Consider the following 27466-nt stretch of genomic DNA (forward strand, 5'->3'; position numbering starts at 1 on the left):
CAAATATCCTTCCTTGTGTAATCATTTAGACCAACAATCCTCCCCCACTTGAGCTCGACTACGTCTTTCCAATCCATAAAATTTGATGGATTTTAAATCAATCTCACAACCTTATGATTCAAATTGTCAAAATCCCGAGCTTACAAATGCCAACGTTCCATTACTAGCCAATCTTGATGATCGCACATCTCTTAAAATTCAGATGAATACTCCCCAAAATCTCAGGAAACCTCATAATCCCAGATCACTTCCCATAATACATCGCCAAATCCTTAGGTCCTTTATGTTGGTGAAAAAGACTATAACCCTTTACCAGAATTGGAGAATCTTCACTCCTACTTGCCGTTCCCAAAAGGATCTTTGTATTCTAACCAACTTTAACCTTCACGATTATGAAACTCCCTTGGCACATCCAATGAACAAACAACCCATGCGACTGCCACCTTCAACTTCTTACTACCACTCCTTCCCTAGCAACTTTAGTGATTTGGACCTAAAGGTCCCACATAGAAGGCTGCTGATCCTATCGGAACAAACGCAAACACTTCTGAACTCCGACTCCGTTGATGAACTGCTCTTGCTGATTCGACCATAGATTTTCCAAACAATACCCCTGAACTGTCAAACCCCCAAACCGAAATGGCAGAAACGTTTAAGGTGGATGACAACATATGTAGTATCACAACCATCACATCATAGTAATCATAGTAAACACAACCATTACATTAATCATATGTGAAAAAGAGTTTACATCTGTTTAATTCTAGTTTCTATACATCAAAAGTATAATCAAAAGAAAATGACGTGACTCTAAACACTCTGTCTTCTCAAAACTCCAGGAGGTACCTGTCTACTAATTCCTTGAGAATACAAGCAGTTTTGAAAGAGTATCAACATAAAACTAGTGACTTCATAAGCGATGTTTTTGTAATGAAAATATATTGATGAATTCATGAAAATGTTCGTATGTTTCCAAGAAAATCCAATATTTTCTTTAGTAAAAGGGTGATAATACCAGTTTCCTTCTATCACCACTTAGTTCATACTAGTCATATATAAACCAATATCGAACAAACAATGGGTTATGGGGATCTGCCGTAAGCCCACAACCAAGCTAGGAACAGGAAATGAGGCGGAAACCACATACTCAACGGCCTATCGAGTAATCTTCATACGTGACCCTAATGCATAAACTAAGGGGTTATAGAACTAACTATGAATGTTTGATGTTGTGTCCTTTGTAGTATAAGAAATATACTAGTTTGTATGTTTGATTACTACTAGTATATATAGTATATTCTGTTTGAAAACTATGGCTACTACCAGTATGTAGAGTATCTTCTGTTTAAAAACCCTGCCTACTACCAGTATGTAGAGTATGTTCTGTTTGAAAACCCTGGCTACCACCAGCATGTATAGTTGTTTTATTATTTAAAATAAAACCGAGTAGTGTGTCTCTGAAACCCTCCCGTGTAGTGTATAATAGTTCTATTAATGATAATAAAACTAATGAAGAATGAAATCTCGTAAACAAAGGTTAGTTTATACTTATTGTGAATCGTATAACCATGCTTCATATGACCTAGAGACCTTTTCGACGTTCTTCAAGTGTTGGTTAAATGACATTTGTCACCCCAGGCATGCCTGCCTAACTGTAGCTAGCAATTCAGGTGTGGGATTGTCAGTCCCGAATAGATCTATTCCCAAATCTCACGCACTCCCTCGAGGAGACTCTGGTTATACTATGATAAGATTTAGTTCAGTACACCTAAGGGTACAGTTTTGAAGTAGAGTCTCACAATCCTGTATAATCTAGTTTAGGTGTAGTTATGTATTGTTCTCTTGTATTTAAATCCGTTGAATACTGTATAAGGTAATAATTATACTTAAATAATTATTGAATGGTGTACTCTTGTAGTAATGTATATCATAAACTAAATTTTTCATAGTTTATATGTTTACTTGTGTATGAAATCTGAATCGGTAAAAGCTATGTATTGAATTTCCCAAACTATACCCATTATAGTTTGCTTGAAATGTTTTGTACTTGATTTGTAAACTGTTTCGAAAACTATGCAGTTATGTTTTCACGCTGAAAGCAACCCTTATGCTCAGCATAGTACAAAAGGGATAAAATATCTAAATATTTTATAAAACGTGAGAATCGTTTGTCTGTATCAATTGCATAAGTTTTAAACTTGTTAAAATCCTTAAGGTTCACAAAATCATTTGTTTTTGGCTTGTATTCCCCCCTGAAAACTTTTAAAAACCATCAAAGTGTAGGGGTATGAACTCACCATTGTTGTGTAAAAACGTCGACTGGAAACGAAAATCCTCGGGTTGTTGTACGTGGCACTTAACGGAATCCTAGTATCAATAAATACATATATGCATCTAAATTAGCGATTTCGTTATATAAAGTGTTGGGAAAACACTTGCTTTCGGCTAAGGAATGTTACCGGGACTTGATTGAATTTAGAAAACGAGTTTTTCACTGCTTAGAAGGTGTGTACGGCCATGAACAGGGGTGTACGCCGAACAGGCAATGTACGTCCGTAAATAGGGTGTACGCCCGTGAAATCTTCCTTGATGGGTGTACGGACGTTTGTAGATTTCAAGAGTGTACGACCGTACACTCAACAACAAGGGTGTTCGATTTTGAAGAAAATGTGTTCTAGATGCTCCAAATCGATTCCAAATGAGGACTTTCGATGTTTTTCGAAAGAAAAGAGGTGTTTTTATTGTGTACGGTCAGAAGTTCTAGAGAGAGAATGAGAAAGTTTTTGGCCAAGTGTGTTAAAATGAGGGTGGGGGTCCTGTATTTATAGGCTGGGGGTATGGTCGGTGGTGGGGTCCACCTGACACCAACCGTAAACGGGTGTGCAGCCGTACACATGTGTGCGGCCGTACACTCACTTTGGCCAAAAACGGGTTTGTTTTTCAGGGACTTGGGGTTTTCACGTGATTTGGTTTCGACTCGCTTATGTAGATTAATTATATAAAACTAGATGACTCCCTAAACCATTAAGTTTTGACAAAAACATAAAAAAAATTCAAATTTATTAACGGAATTTGGATAACGGAAACAGAAAATGTTCGGGTTGTCATATCATCCCCTCGTTACAGGGAATTTCATCCCAAAATTCGGACGTAGAATACAAATTATGGGCTCGGGAAGAGATGGGGATACTTCTGTTTCATTGAATCCTCGCGCTCCCAAGTGAATTCAGGTCCTCGGTAGGCATTCCAGCGAACCTTAACTATCGTGATACGACTTTGTTTCGTTCTTTTGACTTCCCAGTCCTTGATTTCTACATGCTCTTCCACGAAGTGTGAACTCTCGTATAAATCAATCTCATCGAGGTGTATCACAAGTGTCTCATTGGAAAAATATTTATTTAGGTTCGATGCGTGGAAGACATGATTTACGTTGCTAAGTTCTCAGGGTAAACGAAGTTTGTATGCTACAGGACTAATCCTAGCAAGGATCTAGAATGGTCCAATGAATCATGGATCTAGCTTTCCATGCTTTCCGAGGCATATCGTGCCCTTCCAAGGTGAGACCTTAAATAGAACACGATCACCAACCTAGAACTCCAAGGGTTTTCATCTCTTATCGGCGTAGCTCTTTTGTCTATCTCGTGAAGCTTTTAGTTGTTCCCGAATTTGTATGATATTTTCGGTAGTCTCTCGGATGATTTCTGGCCCGGCGAGAGTGTTGTCGGGGACTTGTCCCTTGGCTAGTTGTGTGTCGCCTACCTCAGGCCAACACACCCAAACCGAAATGGCGGAAACGTTTCGGGGTGGATGATGTCATATGTAGTATCACAACCATCACATCATAGTAATCATAGTAAACATCACCATTACATTGATCATATATGAAAAAGAGTTTACATCTGTTTAAGTCTAGTTTTTATACATCAAAAGTATAATCAAAAGAAAAAGATGTGACTCTAAATACACCGTCTTCTCAAAACTCCAGGAGGTACCTATCTACTGATTCCCTGAGAATACAAGCAGTTTTAAAAGAGTATCAGCATAAAGCTGGTGAGTTCATAATCGATATTTTTGTAATGAAAATTAGTTGATGAATTCATGAAAATGTTCGTATGTTTCCAAGAAAATCCAATATTTTCTTTAGTAAAATCATGATAATACTAGTTTCCTTCTATCACCACATAGTTCATACTAGTCACAAATAAACCAATATCGAACAGACAGTGGGTTATGTGGATCTGCCCTAAGACCACAACCAAACAAGGAACACGAAATGAGGCGGAAACCACATACTCCATGGCCTATCGAGTATTCTTCATACGTGACCCTAATGCATACACTAATGGGTAATAGAACTAACTATGAATGTTTGATGTTATGTTCTTTGTAGTATAAGAAACATACTAGTTTGTATGTTTGATTACTACTAGTATATACAGTATATTCTGTTTGAAAACTCTGGCTACTACCAGGATGTAGAGTATCTTCTGTTTAAAAACCATGCCTACTCCCAGTATGTAGATTATGTTCTGTTTGAAAACCCTGGCTACCACCAGCATGTATAGCTTTTTTATTATTTAAAATAAAACCGAGTAGTGTGTCTTTGAAACCCTCCCGTGTAGTGTATAATAGTTCTATTAATGAAAATAAAACTAATGAAGAATGAAATCTCGTAAACAAAGGTTAGTTTATACTTATTGTGAGTCGTATAACCATGCTTCATATGACCTAGAGACCTTTTCGACGTTCTTCAAGTGTCGGTTAAATGACATTTGTCACCCCGGGCATGCCTGCCTAACTGTAGCTAGTAGTTCAAGTGTGGGATTATCAATCCCGAATAGATCTATTACCAAATATCATGCACTCTCTCCAGGAGACTCTGGTTATACTATGATAAGATTTAGTTCAGTACACCTAAGGGTACAGTTTTGAAGTAAAGTCTCACAATCCTGTATAATCTAGTTTACGTGTATTTATGTATTGTTCTCTTGTATTTAAATCCGTTGAATATTGTATAAGGTAATAATTATACTTAAATAATTATTGAATGGTGTACTCTTGTAGTAATGTATATCATAAACTAAATTTTTCATAGTTTATATGTTTACTTGTGTATGAAATCTGAATTGGTAAAAGCTATGTACTGAATTTCCCAAACTATACCCATTATAGTTTGCTTGAAATGTTTTGTACTTAATTTGTAAACTTTCCTGAAAACTATGCAATTATGTTTTCAAGCTGAAAGCATACCTTATGCTCAGCGTAGTACAAAAGGAATAAAATATCTAAATATTTTATAAAACGTGAGAATCGTTTGTGTGTATCATTTACATAAGTTTTAAACTTGTTAAAATCCTTAAGGTTCACAAAATCATTTGTTTTTGGCTTGTATTCCCCCCTGAAAACTTTTAAAAACCATCAAAGTGTAGGGGTATGAACTCACCATTGTTGTGTAAAAACGTCGACTGGAAATGAAAATCCTAGGGTTGTTGTACGTGGCACTTAACGGAATCCTAGTATCAATAAATACATATATGCATCTAAATTAGCGATTTCGTTATATAAAGTGTTGGGAAAACACTTGATTTCGGCTAAGGAATGTTACCGGGACTTGATTGAATTTAGAAAACGAGTTTTTCACTGCTTAGAAGGTGTGTACGGCCGTGAACAGGGGTGTACGCTGAACAGGCAGTGTACGGCCGTAAACAGGGTGTATGACCGTGAACTCTTCCATGAGGGGTGTACGGCCCTTTCTAGATTTGGAAGGTGTACGGTCGTAAACTCAAGAACAAGGGTGTTCGATTTCAAAGAAAATGTGTTCTAAATGCTTCAAATCGATTCCAAATGATGACTTTCCATGTTTTTCAGAAGAAAATAGGTGTTTTTAGTGTGTACAGTCAGAAGTTCTAGAGAGAGAATGAGAGAGTTTTCGGCCAAGAGTGTTCAAATGAGGGTGAGGGTCCTGTATTTATAGGTTGGGGGTATGGTCGGTGGTGGGGTCCACCTGACACCAACCGTAAACGGGTGTCCGGCCGTACACTCACTTAGGCCAAAAACGAGTTTGTTTTTCAAGAACTTCGTGTTTTCACGTGATTTGGTTCCGACTCGCTTATATAAATTTAATTATATAAAACTAGATGACTCCCTAACCATGACGTTTGGACGGAAACTAAAAAAATCAAATTTTATTAATGGAATTTGGATGACGGAAACGGAAAAGGTTCGGGTTGTCACATGAACTGAACTCATCAAACAACTGATACAACAAATGAACAATTGAATCCGCTCAACAAGATACGAACCTCTAATAATTCTTGGCATGGAAAAATGACATATGCCAATTCTTGATGACATAAATCAGGCGATAACAAAGAATTGAACCAAAGAAAATGCTTACCCATACCAATAAAAGATTCTAAGGTAAAAATAAATAAAGATAATAAGCATGAAAAAAGAAAAAGATAATATATCCGCAACAGCATCAAATGAAACTCTAGCATCCACTGACTAACACTGCAATGCTCGGCTCTTTGATGCTAGGACTCCTACCCTACCCCCACTAGTGATCCTCAAAGTAACAGGAGCATGTTCACTCAGGGCTGCACCCCTACACATCGGGTACTCGGCCTTCTTGTGGCCAACCTGATTTCAGTGCAAACACATCGGAACCTACCCATGGGACAATCCACACTAAAATGACCCATCTGACCACAACTGAAACACCCTCAGTTTGTCTCCTAACATCCTCCCACATGGGTCCTCCCATACTTGGAACAATGTCCCTGACCCTGATGGCCTCCCAAAAGTGAATCCTGGGTCATGGGCCTCTTCACCTGGCCCACTAAACTCTGAGTCTTCTCTGACTTCCTTTTCTCGAGGTGCTCCAAATTAATCTCATACTCCCGGCTCTAGTAATCATATCATTCAGGGTCTCACACCCTGACGAACTCACAAACTCCTTGACAACATCCCTCAGCATGTCAGGATACCTTACCTTATTCATCTCCTTGACCGCTAACCATCTCCTACTGGAAATATGATCTTTCTTCCCAAAGGAATCGGGAGCTCCACAAGCATAGAACATACAAAAAAGAAGAGTGAAAGCTCCAACAATACCCATAATCTCAGGGCAGAATGCGCCCAGACACTCATCCAAAATCTCCATTATCCCCTCCTTGACCATACCAAAGATCACAGGAGTCTGGTCCAAAATTTTGTGGGTGATCTTCGACGAGATAAACACCTGCATCCGCTCATCAATCGGCTCAGTACCGACACCTAAGCCTAAACCAGAACTTGAACCTCCTCCTAATGTGCTCATCACCACATCGATACAAAAACAATCATTCCAGTAATCAGAACATACCCAAGAATACACACCACGGGTTTCCTAGATTCTCCAAGACTCTTCTCAATTCTAGTATGGATCCTGTGTTTTCAGTAGTACGAGCCTAATACTACCTTCCACACCTATCTGTACTTTCCTTAAGAATCATCATGAATCCTCTAAGTCACCTTCTCAAATTGATACCCCAGATACTCGCTAGGTAGCGTAAACAAACCACTACAACACACCATAGGCTCTCCTAAGTTCCCAACCTCACCTTGCCATCGACTGCTGAAGAACTCCTAGTAGTGTTAATTAACCACCTCATGAATACAGTCACATGCAACAGAGTTTAAATAATCCTTCGAGTAAAAGACTCATCCTTACAACGGTTGGAATCAAAAAAGAGTTGCACAATAGGGTCAAATCCATCACTCAGAGATTATTTAACCTATGCAAAATATGACTTGACATATTCATTTAGTAGATAACCCACATCACTAGGAGTCCCACAAAGTACAAAGCAAGTAGCAATTGGGCAACAAAAACTCTAACCAACATACCAACTAGTCAAGCCATTCTATCCGATTATTTGAAAACCATACTAGCATGCAACTCTAAGAGCTCAAAAAATCCGAAATATAAAGGAATCTCTCCTAGCATGAAATCATGAACAGATCCTTAGCCCTAATCTAACATGAAATTCTCATAAATATAACATAATAAACATGTATGGGTATTCTGGGAATCACTTAATGGAGCTCGGCCTATTGCACGCATCACACCCCTCTCTTTTATTAGAAAATCCTTAAATAAAACTTTTATTTTATGAAAATTTTACCAAACCCTCAGTTTGAGTTCAGTCACACCTGAGAGTATCATTATCACAATAACACTTAGTTAAAAACTAATAATCTTTCTTAGGGTAAAATGACCATTTTACCCCTGCTCAAAGTCAACGTTCTGGGTTGACTCAACTCACCGAAATGATCCATCAACTCGCCGAGTTCTATAAATCAGAACCCTGAAATCGTGATCCAAATCTTTGAGTCACGCCCTGACTCGCCGAGTTTCCTGGCTACTCATAGTCGTGATTTAGTGAGTCAACTCATTGAGTCATCCTCAGAGTCATCGAGTTCTACCATATTTAGCATCGGGACAAATCGCCTCAACTCGTCGAGTTTCTCTGTAAACTCGACGAGTTCCTCTATCTGCTTGGGCCATCTTAACGGATCAAGCCCCTAAACCTTAGATGTAAGCTTCTTGTTTCTCATACATACTGAAAACGTCATTTTTAGGGTAAAGTTTCTAACTTTATCCATTAATACCCTCATTTAATGAGTTAGGCTCAAACCCTAACTCCCTATAACTTAGATCTTGGTCCACAAGTCATCTATACTCCAAACTAAAGTATATAAACAGATTTATAGGCCTTAGGCATCCTTTGAACACGTAAAGCTTCTGCTTTTCCCCCATGCATGGCCTTTTGGGGTTTAAAAGGCCAAGATGATATCTACGAGCTTGCATAGGGACTCCAATGGCATAAAGTTTTCACATTTATGCCATAATAGCCCTTAATGATTCCAGATTTGAATGTCTACAAACTTCGGACTTTAATGTCCTGAAGATCATGTTTCTTGGACCAAAAATCCCATAAAATGATAACAAGGAGATCTAACAAGATACTAAGCAAGTTTGATACTTACTTACCAGAAAATGAAGAGGATAAGATGTTGTTTCTGGATCTACTAGCTTCCTTCTAAATCCCCAATCTCCTCCTTCTTCAATAATCTTCAAAACACACAATAATCACTCAAAAATAACTCACAAGCTCATATAAGGCACTAGGGTTTCGTGGATTAGGGTTTGGGACTTGGAGGTTGGAAATGAGGCCAGTAAGTAGGGGTTAGGATGCTTAAATAGGGTGCAAAACCCCGAATTTAGGGTTTCATCCTAGCATCCCTACTCGTCGAGTTGTGGCTCTCAACTTGTCGAGTAGGTACTTAAAATCCCGCGTCTATTCTGGTTTATACTCGATGAGTTTGGGGATCCCAACTGGTCGAGTAGCACTACAAAGGTGAATAAATTTTAATTAAATGCATACCATGAACCTGCCATTACATATTCTTTCGTGGTCTATCCTTATTTTCTATTTTAGAGACCTTCGCGTGTCTTTTCGCCTTAGAATAGGAAGTACCACAAATGTTAGATCGACCTGCGATAACGTTAATTATCTTGGCGTTTGGGGGTGGAGATTTTGGTATCTCCGGGATCTTGTGACCATCCTGATTATTCTCCTTGGACTTTTCTTTATTTCTTCTGAGGATTTCTTTAAGATGTCCTTTGCTAAGTAGATAGTTGATCTCCTTCCTTAGGGCTAAGAAATCCCCCGTTATGTGAACAAAATCTTTATGATAAGCACATCATTTAGACTTGTCTTTCCAAATGGTGGACTTTTTATCCTTCTTTGGCTACCTTGCTTTGTCTCCGAGATCCTACATTGCATGGATTAAACCTGAAACATCCTCAGAAAAACAATATTCAGTCATCTTAGGGGGTTCCCCCTCATCTCTTTCATCTTCGATGGCATTAACCCTATGATGATTTGGTTTGGAATAAGGCTTCAATTTGTAGGATCTTGGAGCCAAGGATTCGGCTTTCCTATTAGTATTCTCGTATTGACTTGAAGGGTTGCTCCCCTTCTGGACTTCTTTATCCTCTTCAAGCCTTAAAAAACTCAATGCTCAGCACCTAACTTCGTCTAATATCTTTCATGGATTCATCATGAGATCTTCACAGAATGATGAATCCTTCCTTAGACCCATCTTGAAGGCCTCGACAACAGTCGCCATATCAATGTTGGGGATGCTCAGAGATTCCTTACTAAACCTATTAACAAAATCCATAAGTTTTTCCTTAGGATCCTGAACCACCCGATAGATATCACTAGTGATATTCTTGAAGGTTCTGCTATAAGAAAACTGGTTATTGAAAATATTGACTAAATATGAAAATGAAGTAATAGAATAGGGAGGAACGTTTATCATCCATTTGAGGGATGATCCTGTGAGGGTTGAACCAAAGCCTTTGCATAGGCATGCTTCCTTCAAGTGCACTGGGATGGGAATGATCTCCACCCTTTCTCGGTATTGTGCTACGTGCTCTTCAGGATCCATAGTTCCATTGTAAGTCTTCATGCTAGGAGTCTGGAAGCGCTTAGGAACTTCGGTATCAGCTATGGTAGGAGAAAATCTCGAGATCTTGTGACTTTTTGGAGACGCTTTTGGTATGGGTTGAACTACCCCGGGTACGCTTGAGTTCATATGTCTCAACTGCTGAAGTTCCCTAGCCATATATGGACGTCTTATTCCTGCATCAATATTTGTAAAGTTGGTATTGATAGTATTGTTGTTTAAGAAGTTACTAGAATCAAGGTTTCCAGGAGTATTGAAAGGCTCATTGAGATCATTGATCATCGATGCTCAATTTTTCATAGTTATCCCCCAGGGTGACGCAGTAGTAGCAGGAGTTGTGTTCCCCTGATGATTGAGGATCCTGCATTGTCGAAGTTCAGGATCCTTGGTTGTACAACTGTGGGCATCGTTTCCTGGGATCTCTGAAATTCTGCTTTCATCCTCTCCACTTCTCAAAGTAGTGTTCTATTGTCATCTTTTTGTTGAGTCATCTGTTGCGTCATTTTCCTCATCATAGCGAAGAGTTCAGTAATAGTGACCGGAGCAGTCAGATCGTGGAGTCCTGAAGATCCCAAACTTCTTTGGTTAGTGACCGGAGGGGTGTTTTTCTTGGAAGTGTTAGGCGCTTTCCTCTGACCAGGGGGTCTACTCGGAGGAGGTGGTAGGTTTTTGGTTGTAATGGAAGGAGCGGAGGATGATGAAAGGATTGATTGTGTAGACATGATCTTTCGAGAATTTTGAACACCACGGCCCCATGGTAGGCGCCAAATTGTTTTCGTCAAAAATTACACAAGTATAAATCCACCAAATTAAATGAGAGGTTGTGATGTTTGAATTGTAAAATAGAGAAAGGTAAAGAGAATGACACGATTGTTTACATGGAAAGCCCTTGATCCTTGCTAGGATCTCTAACACAAAACCTTGGGAGGTGATAATGATCACCTGCCTTGATGATTTTATTAATATAAAATGATGATTACAGAGAGTACTTCAGTAAGAACAAGTGAAAAAGTCCGTAGATTAAGCTAAGAGTAAGTAGTGTGTGTCGTGTGCGAGATACATGTATCAATTTATAGTCTAAACTAGCTAACAAGATGTCCAATATTCCCAAGATCCTTTATGAAAAACTTTGTAAACATTGTTGGACTTGGTATTCCGGGTCTTTAGCATAGCTGAGACGACTCTCTGTTGAGAATAGGTCTTCTCTTGACTATTTCTACACATCTATTAATTAAGAATGAAATAAAACCATTATAAATGTTAGTAAATAATAATAACGGTAATAATCGGGATCCTGAGATAATTGAGGATCCTAAATATCTAATAAGGTTTGAGGATCCTAGATGTTTTGAGGATCCTATTCCCAACAACATGTATTCGCATATGAAGACGCGGTCTATGAATAAAGATTATTCGGATTTTAGAAGACCACGATATGTATAGTTCATATATTACTTTTATAATGATATTGGATCGAACATCCTTGTATTTCAAATTTGAATTAAAAACTTATGTTATGTTTTTGGGACCAAAATTTTGCATTAAATACCTTCTAATTGATGAAATACTTTTAAAAAAGTAATTAAATTTCTACTAGTTCATACAAGATGTAACGTCATAAAATTTCAAACCAAAAATTTTCATTTTTACAGTCATCAAAACATGAGTAATAAGTTTAGGTTCCAATGTAACAATTTAGTCACGACCGATTACATAACAAAAGATCACAAAATGGTTTCCCCCCCGAGTGTGTGTACGATCACGCCGACGCCTTCCCATGGTCCTCGCTAGTACCTGAAACACATAACACAACATCTGTAAGCATAAATGCTTATTGAGTTCCCCAAAATACAACTTACGCACGTACGCCTTTCCAGGCCTTGACCTTCTGGTCCATGTGTCTCAGGGGACTTCCGTCCCGACTGGGTAAACCTTCCGGTCCTACCCACGTCAACCTTACAGTCCATATGACCACGCCTTCCGGCCCATATCATGTTGCCTTCCGGCCCAAATCAAGCATATCATAGATGGCACATATAATGAATAAATTAACACACATAAGGCATATATCTCATATCATATTCGACCTTCCGGTCACACATTCAAAACCCTTCCGGGTACAGTATAGTGAGAAGACTCACCTCGTATGCCTCGCTATATCGCTAATCGTGAATCATGGAATCACTCGTGCTCGAACCCTCGAGCTGCAATCCTCCTATGATATAATAAATCTATAATTATTACTTGTACCACTACGGTTGACCATTCATATCAAGTCAACACAGGTTGACTTGGTCAACAGTCTTTAGTCAATTTGGACCGGACTCGGCGAGTGCACTATAGTGACTCGGCGAGTCTACGCGTTTTAACCAACTCTCAAGGATTTTCCCTTTGACTCGTCGAGTACTCCCCCGACTCGACGAGTTCCACCTGGGCCTGAATCACAGGGCCACCGCGACTCAACTCGCTGAGTCGCAAGGTCACTCGGCGAATCCCAACTTGACTCGGTCCACCTGTCAAAACCTTTCCAACTCTCTGCGACTCACTGAGTCGCCCATAACTCGGTCAGGACTACACACTGGGTGGTCTCAAGGACAATCTTCAAGCGACTCGTCGAGTCTGTTCATCAGACTCGGCGAGTCAATGCCATGCACCATCTAAAACTGGCTTTTGCGGTCAGATCCGTTCCATACATTCATAGATTTGGCCTTCCCAAGCTTATTTGTCACGTAAAGTCTCAGTCTTGGTTGCCATGCAATGCATACAAGGCTTATTTTGGAGAAACAACCTCTAATATGACAACCTTAGCTTCTAACTCAAAAGGATGGACATAAAGCTTGTCATATGGGGTCTCCTGGACCTGCTAAGGCCCAGATCTAGGTTCCATATCTCCATGGGACCTTTCATACTTCCAATTCAAGCCAAGAAATGCAAGAAGAGACCCTAGATTTGATACATCAACACAAAACACGAAGTTTGGCTCTGAAAGTTACCTCAAGAAGACTCCCTTGATGAAATAGCAACAGATCCAAGCTCCCCAACTCCTCAAGCTTGATCCTCTCCCTCCTTTCTTGCAATATCACACAAAATGATGAACAAATGGCCTCCAAATACACTCACAAGGGCTCACAGTCGTATGGGGGCTCTTAGGGTTCAAGGTGGCCGCAAATGAGGGCCATAAGGTCATTTAAATAGGTCTTTGGACCGGGAAATTAGGATTTCATTAAACAGCGCGGGCTCGCCGAGTCCACCCCTTGGACTTTCCGAGTCCGGACGCGAACCCCCGCCCAAAACCGCGACCCGACTCGGCGAGTTCGACCTCCAACTCGCCGAGTCCCCTCACAGAAAATCAAAAATATGAAATGAAGGTACCTGGGGATCCAGACTGTTACAATTCTCCCCCACTAGAATAAGACTTCGCCCTCGAAGTCCCGCTAGGCAAATAGCTCCGGATGCTGCTCCCGCATCTCACGTTCCGGCTCCCAGGTCATCTATGATCCCTTCCGATGTTGCCACTGAACCAATACCAAGGGTACCTCCTTGTTTCTCAAAACCTTGATCTTCCGATCTCTGATGGCTACAGGTCTTTCAGCATAATTCAGGCTTGCATCCACCTGAATATCCCCTAATGGAACCACCGCCGATTCGTCGGCTATACACTTCATCAGTTGCGACACATGGAAAGTGTCGTGAATCTGTCCCAACTTTGCTGGAAAGTCTAAACGGTAGGCTACCCGGCCCACCCTCGCGATCACACGAAAAGGACCAATATATCGGGACCCCAACTTGCCCCTCTTCCTGAACCGAATCACTCCTTTCCAAGGAGAGACCTTCAGGAGTACGAGATCACCAACTTGGAACTCAAGCTCGGACCGTCGCCTGTCTGCATAACTCTTCTGTTGACTCTGAGCGGTCAACAACCTCTGCCTGACCATCTGAATTTGCTTGGTCGTCTGAAGCACGATCTCCGTGCTACCCATAACCTGCTGTCCCACCTCACCCCAACAGATGGGGGTGCGACACCTCCGCCCATACAACAGCTCAAAGGGCGGCATACCAATGCTCGAATGATGGTTGTTGTTATACGAGAACTCTGCTAAAGGTAGATAGGTGTCCCAGCTCCCTCCGAAGTCCAACACACATGCTCGAAGCATGTCCTCGAGTGTCTGAATTGTCCGCTCATTCTGACCGTCTGTCTGAGGATGATATGCCGTACTAAAATGTAACCTAGTACCCAACTCCTCATGGAACTTCTTCCAGAACCTGGAAGTGAAACGCACGTCACGGTCCGAAATAATCGAGATCGGCACCCCGTGCCGAGATACTACTTCCCTCACATACAACTCGGCTAACTTCTCCGCAGAAGAGCTCTCGCTAATGGCTAGAAAATGAGCGCTCTTTGTCAGCCGATCCATGATCACCCAAATCGCATCGACTCCTCTCGCCGTTCGTGCTAACTTGGTGATGAAATCCATAGAGATTTGTTCCCACTTCCATTCGGGAATCTCTAACGGTTGCAGCTTACCGTGCGGTCGCTGGTGCTCGGCCTTGACCTGCCGACAAGTCAAGCACCTCTCGACAAACCAAGCGACATCCCTTTTCATACATGGCCACCAGTACTCCTTCTTGAGATCCAAATACATTTTCGTAGCACCAGGATGAATCGAGAATTTCGATCGATGTGCTTCCTCCATCAAAATAGTGCGCGCACCGCCCACAAACGGCACCCAAATCCGACCCTGAAAAGTTATAAGCCCTCGACCATCCGTAACAAATCCTGATACCTGACCTACAACCCGTTCCTTCTTCTGGTGTTCCGGCTTTCCAGCCTCCACCTGAGCCCCTCGAATAATATCCAGAATCGGGGTCAAAACCGTCAATCTCATACAAATATCTCGGATCAGGGCACTATCCGCCCTACGGCTCAATGCGTCGGCTACCACATTAGCCTTGCCCGGGTGGTACAGGATCTCACAATCGTAATCCTTCACCACATCCAACCACCTCCTCTGTCGCATATTTAGATTTGGCTGATCCATCAAGTATTTCAAGCTCTTATGGTCCGTGTAAATCGTACACCGAACCCCATACAAATAGTGTCGCCAGATCTTGAGGGCAAACACCACCGCCCCCAATTCCAGGTCGTGCGTGGGATATCTCGACTCATGAGGCTTCAACTGCCTCGAAGTGTACGCTATCACATGACCCCTCTTCATAAGCACCGCCCCCAAACCCGATATAGAGGCATCACAGTATACCACAAAATCCTCCATCCCTTCCGGGAGTGTAAGCACTGGAGCCTCGCACAATTTCTGATGAAGCGTCTCGAATGAGGACTGCTGCTCCGGTCCCCATGAAAACGTAACACCCTTCCGGGTCATCCTAGTAAGTGACACAGCGATCTTGGAGAAATCCTTGATAAATCTGCGATAATATCCATCCAAACCCAGAAAACTCTTGATCTCGGTGGGCGATCTCGACACCTCCCACCTCAACACCGCCTCAATCTTGGCCGGGTCGACCAATATCCCTTTCTGGTTCACAAGATGCCCGAGGAACTGGACCTCTCGTAACCAGAAATCACACTTGGAGAACTTGGCATACAGTCTCTCCGATCTCAAAACCCCAAGAATCTCCCGCAAATGTTCCTCATGCTGGTCCCTAGTCCTCGAATACACCAAAATATCATCGATGAATACGATCACCGACCGATCCAGCATCGGTCGGCACACCCGGTTCATGAGATCCATGAATGCGGCCGGGGCATTAGTGAGCCCAAAAGGCATCACCACAAACTCATAATGTCCATAACGAGTCCTGAAAGCAGTCTTTTGGATATCCTCCTCGGGAACCCTCATCTGATGATATCCCGACCTCAAGTCAATCTTGGAGAACCAAGATGCTCCCTGCAACTGATCGAATAGATCGTCGATCCTAGGTAACGGATATCAGTTCTTAACCGTCAACTTGTTCAACTCCCGATAATCGATACACATCCGATGTGAACCATCCTTTTTCTTGACGAACAAAATCGGCGCTCCCCAAGGCGAGCTACTCGGTCGAATGAATCCCTTTCCCAACAGCTCCTGAAGCTGCGAGGATAATTCTTGCATTTCCAGCGGAGCGAGACGATAAGGCGCCTTGGCGATGGGCGCCGCTCCCGGAACCAAATCGATACGAAACTCCACTTGCCTCTCCGGAGGCACACCTGGTAACTCTTCGGGGAATACATCCGAAAACTCGCATACAACTGGAACGTCATCAATTGAATTGGGCCTCTCCGCGGTCACACGAGTATCCATCACATAGGCTATGAATCCATCATAGCCCTGCTGCAAACTCTGCCTCGCCCTAGCAGCCGAACAAAACGCCGACCCACACTGGGTCCCCTCGCCATAAACCGTGAGCACTCCCCCACTAGGGTCTCGAATCATCACCAGCTGTCTCTCGCAGTCAATGACTGCTCCAAACTTGCTCAACCAATCCATGCCCACGATAACGCAAACATCCCCCATAGCTATAGGGACCAAGTCTATAGGAAACTCGACCCAAAAAATCTCGAGCACGCATCCGCGAATCACCTCGGTGGCGTATACCACTTTCTCATTTGCTACAGCAACTCGCAGGGGACGACTCATCACCTCCCGATCGTTATCGATGTGCTGGCTAAAAGCCAACGAAACAAAGGACCGACTCGCACCCGAGTCAAATAATACCAAAGCAGGCACATGATTCACAAGAAAAGTACCTACGCATATAATAGTATAAGCACAATATCTCAGTATAAATGTAAATACATGAAAGAATACATACCGGCCACGACATCAGGCGCCGCGCGGACCTCCTCCGTAGTCAACTGGAAAGCTCTCCCATGAGCCTTCGGGGCCTCGGTCTTCACTGGCCGAACCTCAGGAACCCTGGCAGCAGGCGAAGATCCCTGGCGAAGCTGGGGGCACTCGGCCTTCCGATGGCCAGTCTGGTTGCAATGGAAGCAAACCATGAATCCCTTGGGGCAATCCCTAGCAATGTGCCCCTCCTTGCCACACTTGTAGCAAGCACCCGATCGACATGCCCCCTCGTGACCCTTGCCGCACTTCCCACAAGTGCGGCTCTTCTAACCTCCGGATCTCAAATTAGCGAACTTGGTCCTCTTGGCTGCCGCCTGAGACTGAGCCAGCCGTCGATCCACCCGTTGAGACTCGGCCTCCTCCCTAGCCTGGGTCTCCAACTCGATCTCACGCTTCCTAGCATTCGCCTGAAGCTCAGCAAAAGTCTGATATGACGAGTTCGATACGAACTCCCGGATATCTCTCCTCAGCACTCCCAAATATCGGCTCATCCGAGCCTGCTCCGTGGACACCTGCTCGGGGCAAAACATCGCCCTCTCATGAAACTTTCGCGTGATTACCGTAACCGAATCATTACCCTGCTTGAGGGTCAAGAACTCCTGAACCAACCGTTCCCTCTCCACTGGGGGAACATACTCGTCTCTGAACATATCAATAAACCTCTCCCAAGTCACAGCTGAGACCTCTGCCAGAGTGAAGTTCGTCGTCACAAACTTCCACCAATCCTTTGCTCCCAGGCGGAGCTGGTTCAGGGCGAACCGAACCCTCAGATGCTCCGGACATGAACAAGTATAGAAGCATCCCTCGATATCCGCAATCCATCTCATCGTAGCAATCGGATCCTGCGTCCCGTCAAACTCTGGTGGCTTCGTGTTGCTGAACTCCCGGAATAGCAACGAGTCACCCCCCGTGTGGTCTGGCATCGGCCACAGCTGCGGTAGTTGCAGCGGCGGCAGCCTCAGTCAACGCGGCGTACCGCTCATCAAATGTCTCCATCAGCGTGGTCTTAATAGACCCAAACATCTCCGGAATCTCGGCCCGGATCGCTGCAGCTACCTCCTCATGAATCATCTGACGAAGCTCCTCGTCAGTCACACCACTCGTACCAGGTCTGTGTCGTGGTCCAACCATGATGTCTCTGAAATACAACATAAAAATATCAGAGACTCTATCGGGCATAATCGCACTCGATAATGCAGTCCTACTCAGTCTTCGATACCCAGGGATTCTTACTTGGGCTGCCCACTGACCCGGTGTCCTTGGTAGTACGGGCCCAATACTACCAATTACACCGCGTCGGTATTCACCCCAAGTCCTCCTCCCCAAACCCCGAATACTGAGTATTCTATTCTTGTCATACACTAGTTACCCACTCGCTCTCAAGCACCTCATATAAGCAGGTTTCCCTAGACTAAGGCATCAATAAATCAGGCCACTCTAGTCCTAATATGTATACCTAGTCTACTAGCATGTGTATCATATCATATCATATCTCATAACACATATTGTAAGAGTATTTTGGGGATTTTTACCGTTCGGGCCCTGGCTGACCGTACACACTCTTTCTTCTTTGGTTGTCTCAAAATCAAAAAAAAAAATTTATTGATTTATTAATTAAAATTTTCTCAAATCCCCGGTTTGAGTTCAGTTACGCCCGAAGGTGTACCCGAATCCCTCAAACCAAGGCTCTGATACCAACTTGTAACGTCATAAAATTTCAAACCAAAAATTTTCATTTTTACAGTCATCAAAACATGAGTAATAAGTTTAGGTTCCAATGTAACAATTTAGTCACGACCGATTACATAACAAAAGATCACAAAATGGTTTCCCCCCCCCCCCCCCCCGAGTGTGTGTACGATCACGCCGGTGCCTTCCCACGGTCCTCGCTAGTACCTGAAACACATAACACAACATCTGTAAGCATAAATGCTTAGTGAGTTCCCCAAAATACAACTTACGCACGTACGCCTTTCCAGGCCTTGACCTTCCGGTCCATGTGTCTCAGGGGACTTCCGTCCCGACTGGGTAAACCTTCCGGTCCTACCCACGTCAACCTTACAGTCCATATGACCACGCCTTCCGGCCCATATCATGTTGCCTTCCGGCCCAAATCAAGCATATCATATATGACACATATAACGAATAACTTAACACACATAAGGCATATATCTCATATCATATTCGACCTTCCGGTCACACAGTCAAAACCCTTCCGGGTACAGTATAGTGAGAAGACTCACCTCGTATGCCTCGCTATATCGCTAATCGTGAATCCTGGAATCACTCGTGCTCGAACCCTCGAGCTGCAATCCTCCTATGATATAATAAATCTATAATTATTACTTGTACCACTAAGGTTGACCATTCATATCAAGTCAACACAGGTTGACTTGGTCAACAGTTTTTAGTTAATTTGGACCGGACTCGGCGAGTGCACTATAGTGACTCGGCGAGTCTACGCGTTTTAACCAACTCTCAAGGATTTTCCCTTTGACTCGTCGAGTACTCCCCCGACTCGACGAGTTCCACCTGGGCCTGAATCACAGGGCCACCGCGACTCAACTCGCCGAGTCGCAAGGTCACTCGGCGAATCCCAACTTGACTCGGTCCACCTGTCAAAACCTTTCCAACTCTCTGCGACTCACTGAGTCGCCCATAACTCGGTCAGGACTACACACTGGGTGGTCTCAAGGACAATCTTCAAGCGACTCGTTGAGTCTGTTCATCAGACTCGGCGAGTCAATGCCATGCACCATCTAAAACTGGCTTTTGCGGTCAGATCCGTTCCATACATTCATAGATCTGGCCTTCCCAAGCTTATTTGTCACGTAAAGTCTCAGTCTTGGTTGCCATGCAATGCATACAAGGCTTATTTTGGAGAAACAACCTCTAATATGACAACCTTAGCTTCTAACTCAAAAGGATGGACATAAAGCTTATCATATGGGGTCTCCTGGACCTGCTAAGGCCCAGATCTAGGTTCCATATCTCCATGGGACCTTTCATACTTCCAATTCAAGCCAAGAAATGCAAGAAGAAACCCTAGATTTGACACATCAACACAAAACACGAAGTTTGGCTCTGAAAGTTACCTCAAGAAGACTCCCTTGATGAAATAGCAACAGATCCAAGCTCCCCAACTCCTCAACCTTGATCCTCTCCCTCCTTTCTTGCAATATCACACAAAATGATGAACAAATGGCCTCCAAATACACTCACAAGGGCTCACAGTCGTATGGGGGCTCTTAGGGTTCAAGGTGGCCGCAAATGAGGGCCATAAGGTCCTTTAAATAGGTCTTAGGACCGGGAAATTAGGATTTCATTAAACAGCGCGGGCTCGCCGAGTCCACCCCTTGGACTTTCCGAGTCCGGACGCGAACCCCCGCCCAAAACCGCGACCCGACTCGGCGAGTTCGACCTCCAACTCGCCGAGTCCCCTCACAGAAAATCAAAAATATGAAATGAAGCTACCTGGGGATCCGGGCTGTTACACAAGAAGTGTTTCAATATCTAAGCCAATATTACCATGGTTTTTAATTTTTCATCTTTTGATCTTAAGATCCTATAAGTGAAAATTGATCTTGATCACAATAGAACTTATATGAAGCAAATTTTGTGGTGGGAGCTTAGGATCGTGACTAAGGTCCTAAAATGTTACCATGATCCATCCCATCTTTTTATTTTTTATAATATAATCAAGGCTTTTGCCTTATGTCCCCATAAAATTCGCCCTTTCGGCTCAAAAATCCTAAGCATGGCCTACATATATATATATATATATATATATATATATATATATATATATATATATATATATATATATATATATATATATATATATATATATATATATATATATATCCATTCAACTTAAAACTGTACATATAATGTGTTCATTTATCTCAAAATCAAACATTACATGTTCCAAGAAACCCCATAGATGATTACAATTTTATTCATTTATTTTGAAGTACACAAAGCATTATGACACACATGTTAGTCTTTTTATGATCTTATGCCTTAGTTAGGGATGTCAAATGGGGAAACGGGGCGGAGGTTGCATCTCCCACCCCTACCCCTAAAATTCTCTGTTCCCCTACCCCATCTCCGCCCCCAAAATGTCTAGCCACCCCACTCCACTCCCTAGGGATGTCAACGGGGGCAAACGGGACGGGAAATGCATCTCCCGTCCCCGCCCCCGAAATTTCCCTGCTCCCCCGCCCCCGGAATGTTCAATGTTCCTACCCCCGGCCACGCCCCCGAATCACATTTTTTACCCCCGCCCCCGCCCCCGGTTAATTTTAGGCTACTTTTTTTTGGGCTAAAAGAAGTTGTTATTTAGACTAAAATAAGTTATTTTTTAGGTAACAAATAATTATTTATAGCAGAATTTTATATCTTAAAAATAAAAAAGTTATGGCATTTTAAAAAATTATACTAACAACTTAAACACATGTTTTTTGATGAATTTTGGAAGCTCAAAATCATGTTATTTTTTATTATATTTATATAATTAATATATGTAAATATATGTGTAATTTATTAACGGGGTTCCCATGGGGATTTCGGGACGAGATTGCCTACCCCGCCCCCGCCCCCGAAATTAAAACGGGGGTTAACCTTGCCCCCGCCCCCGTCCCCGCCCCCGATTTTTTTTAAAAAAATCCCCCAAACGGGACGGAGTCCCACGGGACTTTTTGATATCCCTACCACTCCCTCCCCTGAATCCTTGGATTACCCTCGCCCTCGCTTTTGTTTCTCCATCCCCATTTGGGCTGTCTTTTTTGTTGGCTAAAGAAGTTGTTTTTTGAGGCTAAAAGAAGTTGTTTTTGGGCTAAAAAAACTCTTTTTTGGGTAAAAAAAATTATTTATAGCATGATTTTACATGTTAAGAATAAAAATATTTTAACATCTGAAAAATGTTATACTAACAACTTAAAAACATGATATTTTGTTGAATTTTGGAAACTCAAAATTATTCATATTAATTATTACATTTATATAATTAATATATATTAATATAAATAATATATTAATGGTGCCTCCATTGAGGGTTCAGGACGGGACTATCCACCCTCGTCTCTGCCTCCGAAATTAAAACGGTGGTTAACATTGTTCCCGTCCCTAATTTTTTAAACAGATATCCCTCATATAGGATCAGGATCCCATATGATTTTTTAACATCTCTAACCTTAGTTGTAGATGATCATAAAAAAATTGTTTCTTTTTATACTTAAGATGCTTTCTTCATAATTGTCACGGTTTGCATCTACAGTAATTAAAGTTACAACTTAAGAGGTTGAAGTTGATTCTAACCATCGATATCTTAATATATTAAGTTATAATGGATACCAAGCGCACAAAACATTGGGAGCAAATTTGAAGACTAATGCATTTTGGTAGATCTTTCGATCTCGATTCTATCTTACGATTATGATATTACAAAATGTAAAAGGACTATAAATTATGGTCTTGATAACCTTGAATATAAAAATAATGATCGACAAATACATAATTATGATATGAAATTTCTATAGAAATATGTATTGAAATCTAACACGTAATATTATAAAAGATTTTTTTTCCCATCTTATAAGAATTATAAATATTGATATGACATTACATTTTCCTTATTTTATCTTACAAGCCTTAATAACTATTGATATGACACAACAATTAGGATACCGACAGGACCAAAGAGAACTTCATAACACCAAAGATCATAAAATGCTGTAGGTTTAAGCATTGGTTTTTTTTTTACCATAAATGATTTCTAAGGTAAGAAATAGGGAAACACAAAAGATGGATATGGGTAATGTTTGATTGTCTTATGTTGTCTTTTTTAACAGCTAAAGAATGAAATAAAACTATCAGCCAGCAAAGGGCTACAAAAAAAATTACAAAGTGTTATGGAGCATCGAGTTTTGTATCTACAAATTCCATAAAATACAATTTTTACTATTTCTACTATTAAACCAATCAAAAGAAATAATTACTATACTTTCAAATAAATTGCTCCTATCCTTCGCATCTGAAAAGAACTACATTGCGATTCTTCTATACAACCCAAATAAACAGTAACAAGTTTGGATAAAAGAATATTATAATAGCTTATTGACCCAAATAATGTGTTATATAAGTTAGTTTTATATTTACTTATTAACTTTAGAAGTTTTTGATAATTTTATCTTTACATATATAAGATGACTTTGTCAAACATTACAGAACATTACAGTACTTATGAACTTATTATGATTTGATATTGAATAAGTCAATCTAATGTTTTTTTTAAAACTTTACTTTGACACTAAAAAACCTTATAAACATTTTTATAAAAAAAAATATATATAAATTATTTTAAAAAAACAATCCCAAACACCCTAAGAAAACTAAATAAACGAGTTACTTAACTTTACTTCTACAACTAAATAAAGAAAAGAGGAAAAAAGAAAACATACCTACAAATTGCCCCCTCAAAACTTAAAGAGATATCAATAATGGACCATCAAAAAAAGTGGCTTTGACAATGACATGATGGGCTTAAACCTCAAAAACTCAACTAATATAAAAGATAGTGAAAATTGGGTTGCGATTTTATTCTTTTAAACTAATTTTCTTAGTAATATTAAAAAATACAATGCATTCATCACTTGCACATTATGCATTAAGACTTGTACATACTCAAGATTTGATAATCCCAAAATGGGGTCTACGTATTTTGTCTAGCCATTGTAAACAGAACAAACCCTTTGTAGCATAATAGCCACCATTTTAGAACAAATTTCAAACCTTCACATATCCTAAAGATTATGAATATCCACAAATTCAAGTACATTCACATAATAATCCACTAACCAAGATTCTTCTAAAAATAACGTTGATGATACAAACACCAAAAGAATATATCGTTTGTGAAAATATATAAACCCAAAAATACCATCATATTGGTGTTAAACAAACTTTTTTTTTTTCTTAAAAGTGTTCATTTCTTGATCAAAATCACAAAGGTTAGTGTTATAAATTGCACCATAATCACACAAGATTGTAGCAAATGTATCATAAATCTCTTGTGTAACACATAATTCCCATAAAACAATAGACAAATACGAATAAAAAAAAAACACCATTAAGGTGAAATTTCAAGCCTAGGCTCGAAGCAGAATCCCGAAAACAATTGAAGTGGAAACCTTTTTGTAACAGGGCATTTTTGAGACCATTTCCATTGATTCTTTCTCAAATCAAACACCAAAAGAGCAGGAGCACCATAACTCTGAATATAAATCAAATCATCAGTCCCACTACTTGCAAAAACATCATCAAGTTCACCAAACCCTTGAAAGAATCTATGCGGCATTCGACCAACCTCTTTCCATTCCTTCCCGTTCTCAAGAACCCATATTCCGATTCCAGTGATGATATCCTGTCGATCTTGCTTTCCGATTCCCCCCACCATCACCAACTCCCCTTTCAAATTCATCAACCTCCCACATGTAAGCGAACACGGAACGGAAACAAAACCCCGTGTCAACAAACTCCGACCCGAAACCCGACCCGAAAGATCGTAACAAACAAGCCCGTGTCGATGCTCTTGAAACGACCCCGTTGAGTATATTATAAAATACAAAACCCCGTTGCATATCACGCTCTCGTCGCCACCTCGCCACCCTGTCAGCATCTCGCTGACGGGTGTCGTCCACGTCATCGACACCGAGTCGTACACATGGATCGAGAGGTCCCACTGGAAGTAATTATCGGGAACTTGTCGTGATTTCACGACTGTTACTTCATAGTTTGTTGAAACGCGGTCAACGGAGATTGCAAGGGCAGAATAGTCACAAAACCGTAAATTTGGCGGCTCGTGGAGGCGGAAACAGCATTTGGTGATTAAATTACAGACGTAAAGTTCACTTCTTGTGTCGTTATCCATGAAACAAACTAACCCAGATGATGAAGCTATGAACCATCTTGAAGTTTTCACCATGTATGGAAGCTCGATTTCATACCATTTTCGAAGGACAGGATCATATGCGTATCCAAATGGGTCGTCTGAGCTTGTGAACATGAAGTACCATGGCTTTTGTGACGAAATTGGCGACACGTTCCATAAAAAGCGTCGCGAACTCACGATTTCATGCCATCTTTTACAAACGCAACCGACCCTGAAGATGCTTGCAATCGGGAGGTAAGCCAGGATTCGTTCTAGTAAATCATCGGGTAAGATTAAATCGACACGTAATACAGGTGAATTGTCTTTATTACCCTCGTCTGTAACCTCTGCGAACGAATCAAAGTCGCCATTGCTTCTAGAAATATCGTCAAGACAATGACTAACCCACGATGTTTCCCCTTTCATGGCCCACCTGAAACTAAATCAAGATTTCAAAAATCGATAAGAACATGAAAGAGAAAGAGAAAGAGAAAGAGAATAGAATCAGGAAAATCGACATCTGCCTCGATTTGCTTAGAAATATCGATTCGGGGGATTTGAGTCATGGAGATGGATTCTTTGCATACATGTGAAGGGAAGAATAAAAGATTCTTTGCATATAAACGAAGCAAAAAGACGGCATACAAAGACATTTAAGAGCATATTCTTGATAATGATGATGAAAGAAACTTAAAAGCAGAGTCGCTATCAGGACACAAGGATAAACCAAAACCAAAACCAAAACTATTATCAGGAATAATTTTAAAAGGGTAATTATATACTTAAATCTGTTTTGTTTCAGTGAAGAAAGCAAGAAAATGAAGAAGAAAACAAACCCACATCGATGTTTATGATTTTGAAGATGCTAAGCAGACTACAACTTTTTTTTTACTCGAATGAACAGAATCCGCAAACATATATGATGGATATAATTATAAAACCCTAAAGAATGGAATGTAAAAGAGGGGAAATCAGAATCAAAACCAAATGATGATATAATAATAAAAGTTAGGTAAAGTACTAAGAGCAGATAGAGCTATCAATCAAACATCAAGAAAAGCCACCTCAAATCTAAAGAAAACACCAATAATAAACTAAAAGAACATATCTCCCAAATAAATAAACAATTGTCAACTATATTATTACTTCGAGTAAGAGTAAAATTTCAAGAAAAATACCTTTATGAACGTTGAGGATTCTCGGGTTTCTATTTGAATACCAGAATCCAAATGGGTATTTCAAGATTGGTGAAAAAAGATAAGCTTCAAGAGGGTAAACGAAGAAACCCCCAAATTTGCTCCATGAAAATGCAAAATTGTAAACAAAAAGATGAGCAAATTGAAAAGGCTGTTTCACTGTTTTGAGATTGATCAAAAAAGAGAGAGATAAAATGAAGTTGTAAGTCTATCTCTTTCTTGATTGTTCTTCATCAAAACAGAAAATAAAGTGTGGATTTGAAATGGTTGTTTTTTTTTTTGAGGGTTTCTTTGTTTCTTTTGGGTAATAAAAACAATGGGTAGTGGAGTGTAACCAAGAAAGGTTACTGTTTGTGAGAGAGAGGAGAGAGGGATGGAAGAGAGGGTTTTGAGGTGTGTGTTTATTTGGAGAATTTGATGCATTTTAAAATGGTGAGGCGGAGGAGGAGAAAGACATCTCTTTTGGGATTTTGCGTTTGGAAGCAAAAACAAAAAATCAAATGCTTCTTTTCTTTGTCCTCTAAGTATGGTGTTATCGATGCTATAAAAAATTATGTAATTGCTATTTAAATAAATTCTCATAAATATATATATATATATATATATATATATATATATATATAAACTATATATTTTATTTAATTCTTAACTCTTAATTAATTTTTTAGACTTAAATTTTGGCATTAAAATTTATGTTAATATCAGGGTTAATGATTTAAAAAAGGTGATATATTTTGTTTGGTGTTTATATTTAGTCAATAATATATATATATATATATATATATATATATATATATATATATATATATATATATATATATATATATATATATATATATATATTTGATATATTTGCCTATTGAATTTGCTTCATATATGTTAAAACAAAAGGGCAATGTTATTTATAAAAATCGATGATATTATCTTTGTTTTAAATAAATGAAATAAGTTCAATGTTCAAATATTTATAG

The 27466-nt window shown here is 40.5% G+C and overlaps 1 protein-coding gene across 2 annotated transcripts; it reads right to left on the minus strand.

Moving 5' to 3' along the window:
• Positions 1 to 24404: 24404 nt before the first annotated feature.
• On the minus strand, positions 24405 to 26948 carry HWS (Galactose oxidase/kelch repeat superfamily protein). 2 transcript variants are annotated; one of them, XM_078989815.1, is made up of 2 exons: positions 26478 to 26948; positions 24405 to 25738 (listed from the first exon to the last, which is right to left on the minus strand). In XM_078989815.1, exon 2 carries the CDS (start codon positions 25723 to 25725, stop codon positions 24499 to 24501), a length of 1227 nt encoding a protein of 408 aa, XP_078845941.1. In that variant the 5' UTR covers positions 25726 to 25738; positions 26478 to 26948; the 3' UTR covers positions 24405 to 24498. The 2 variants fall into 2 exon arrangements, with proteins under 2 accessions (XP_078845941.1, XP_078845942.1); XM_078989816.1 differs by lacking the exon at positions 26478 to 26948 and adding an exon at positions 26140 to 26422.
• Positions 26949 to 27466: the final 518 nt, after the last annotated feature.

The sequence above is a fragment of the Lactuca saligna genome, chromosome 4 (assembly GCF_052625555.1).
Source record: "Lactuca saligna cultivar CGN05327 chromosome 4, ASM5262555v1, whole genome shotgun sequence".
Taxonomy (NCBI): Eukaryota; Viridiplantae; Streptophyta; class Magnoliopsida; order Asterales; family Asteraceae; genus Lactuca; species Lactuca saligna.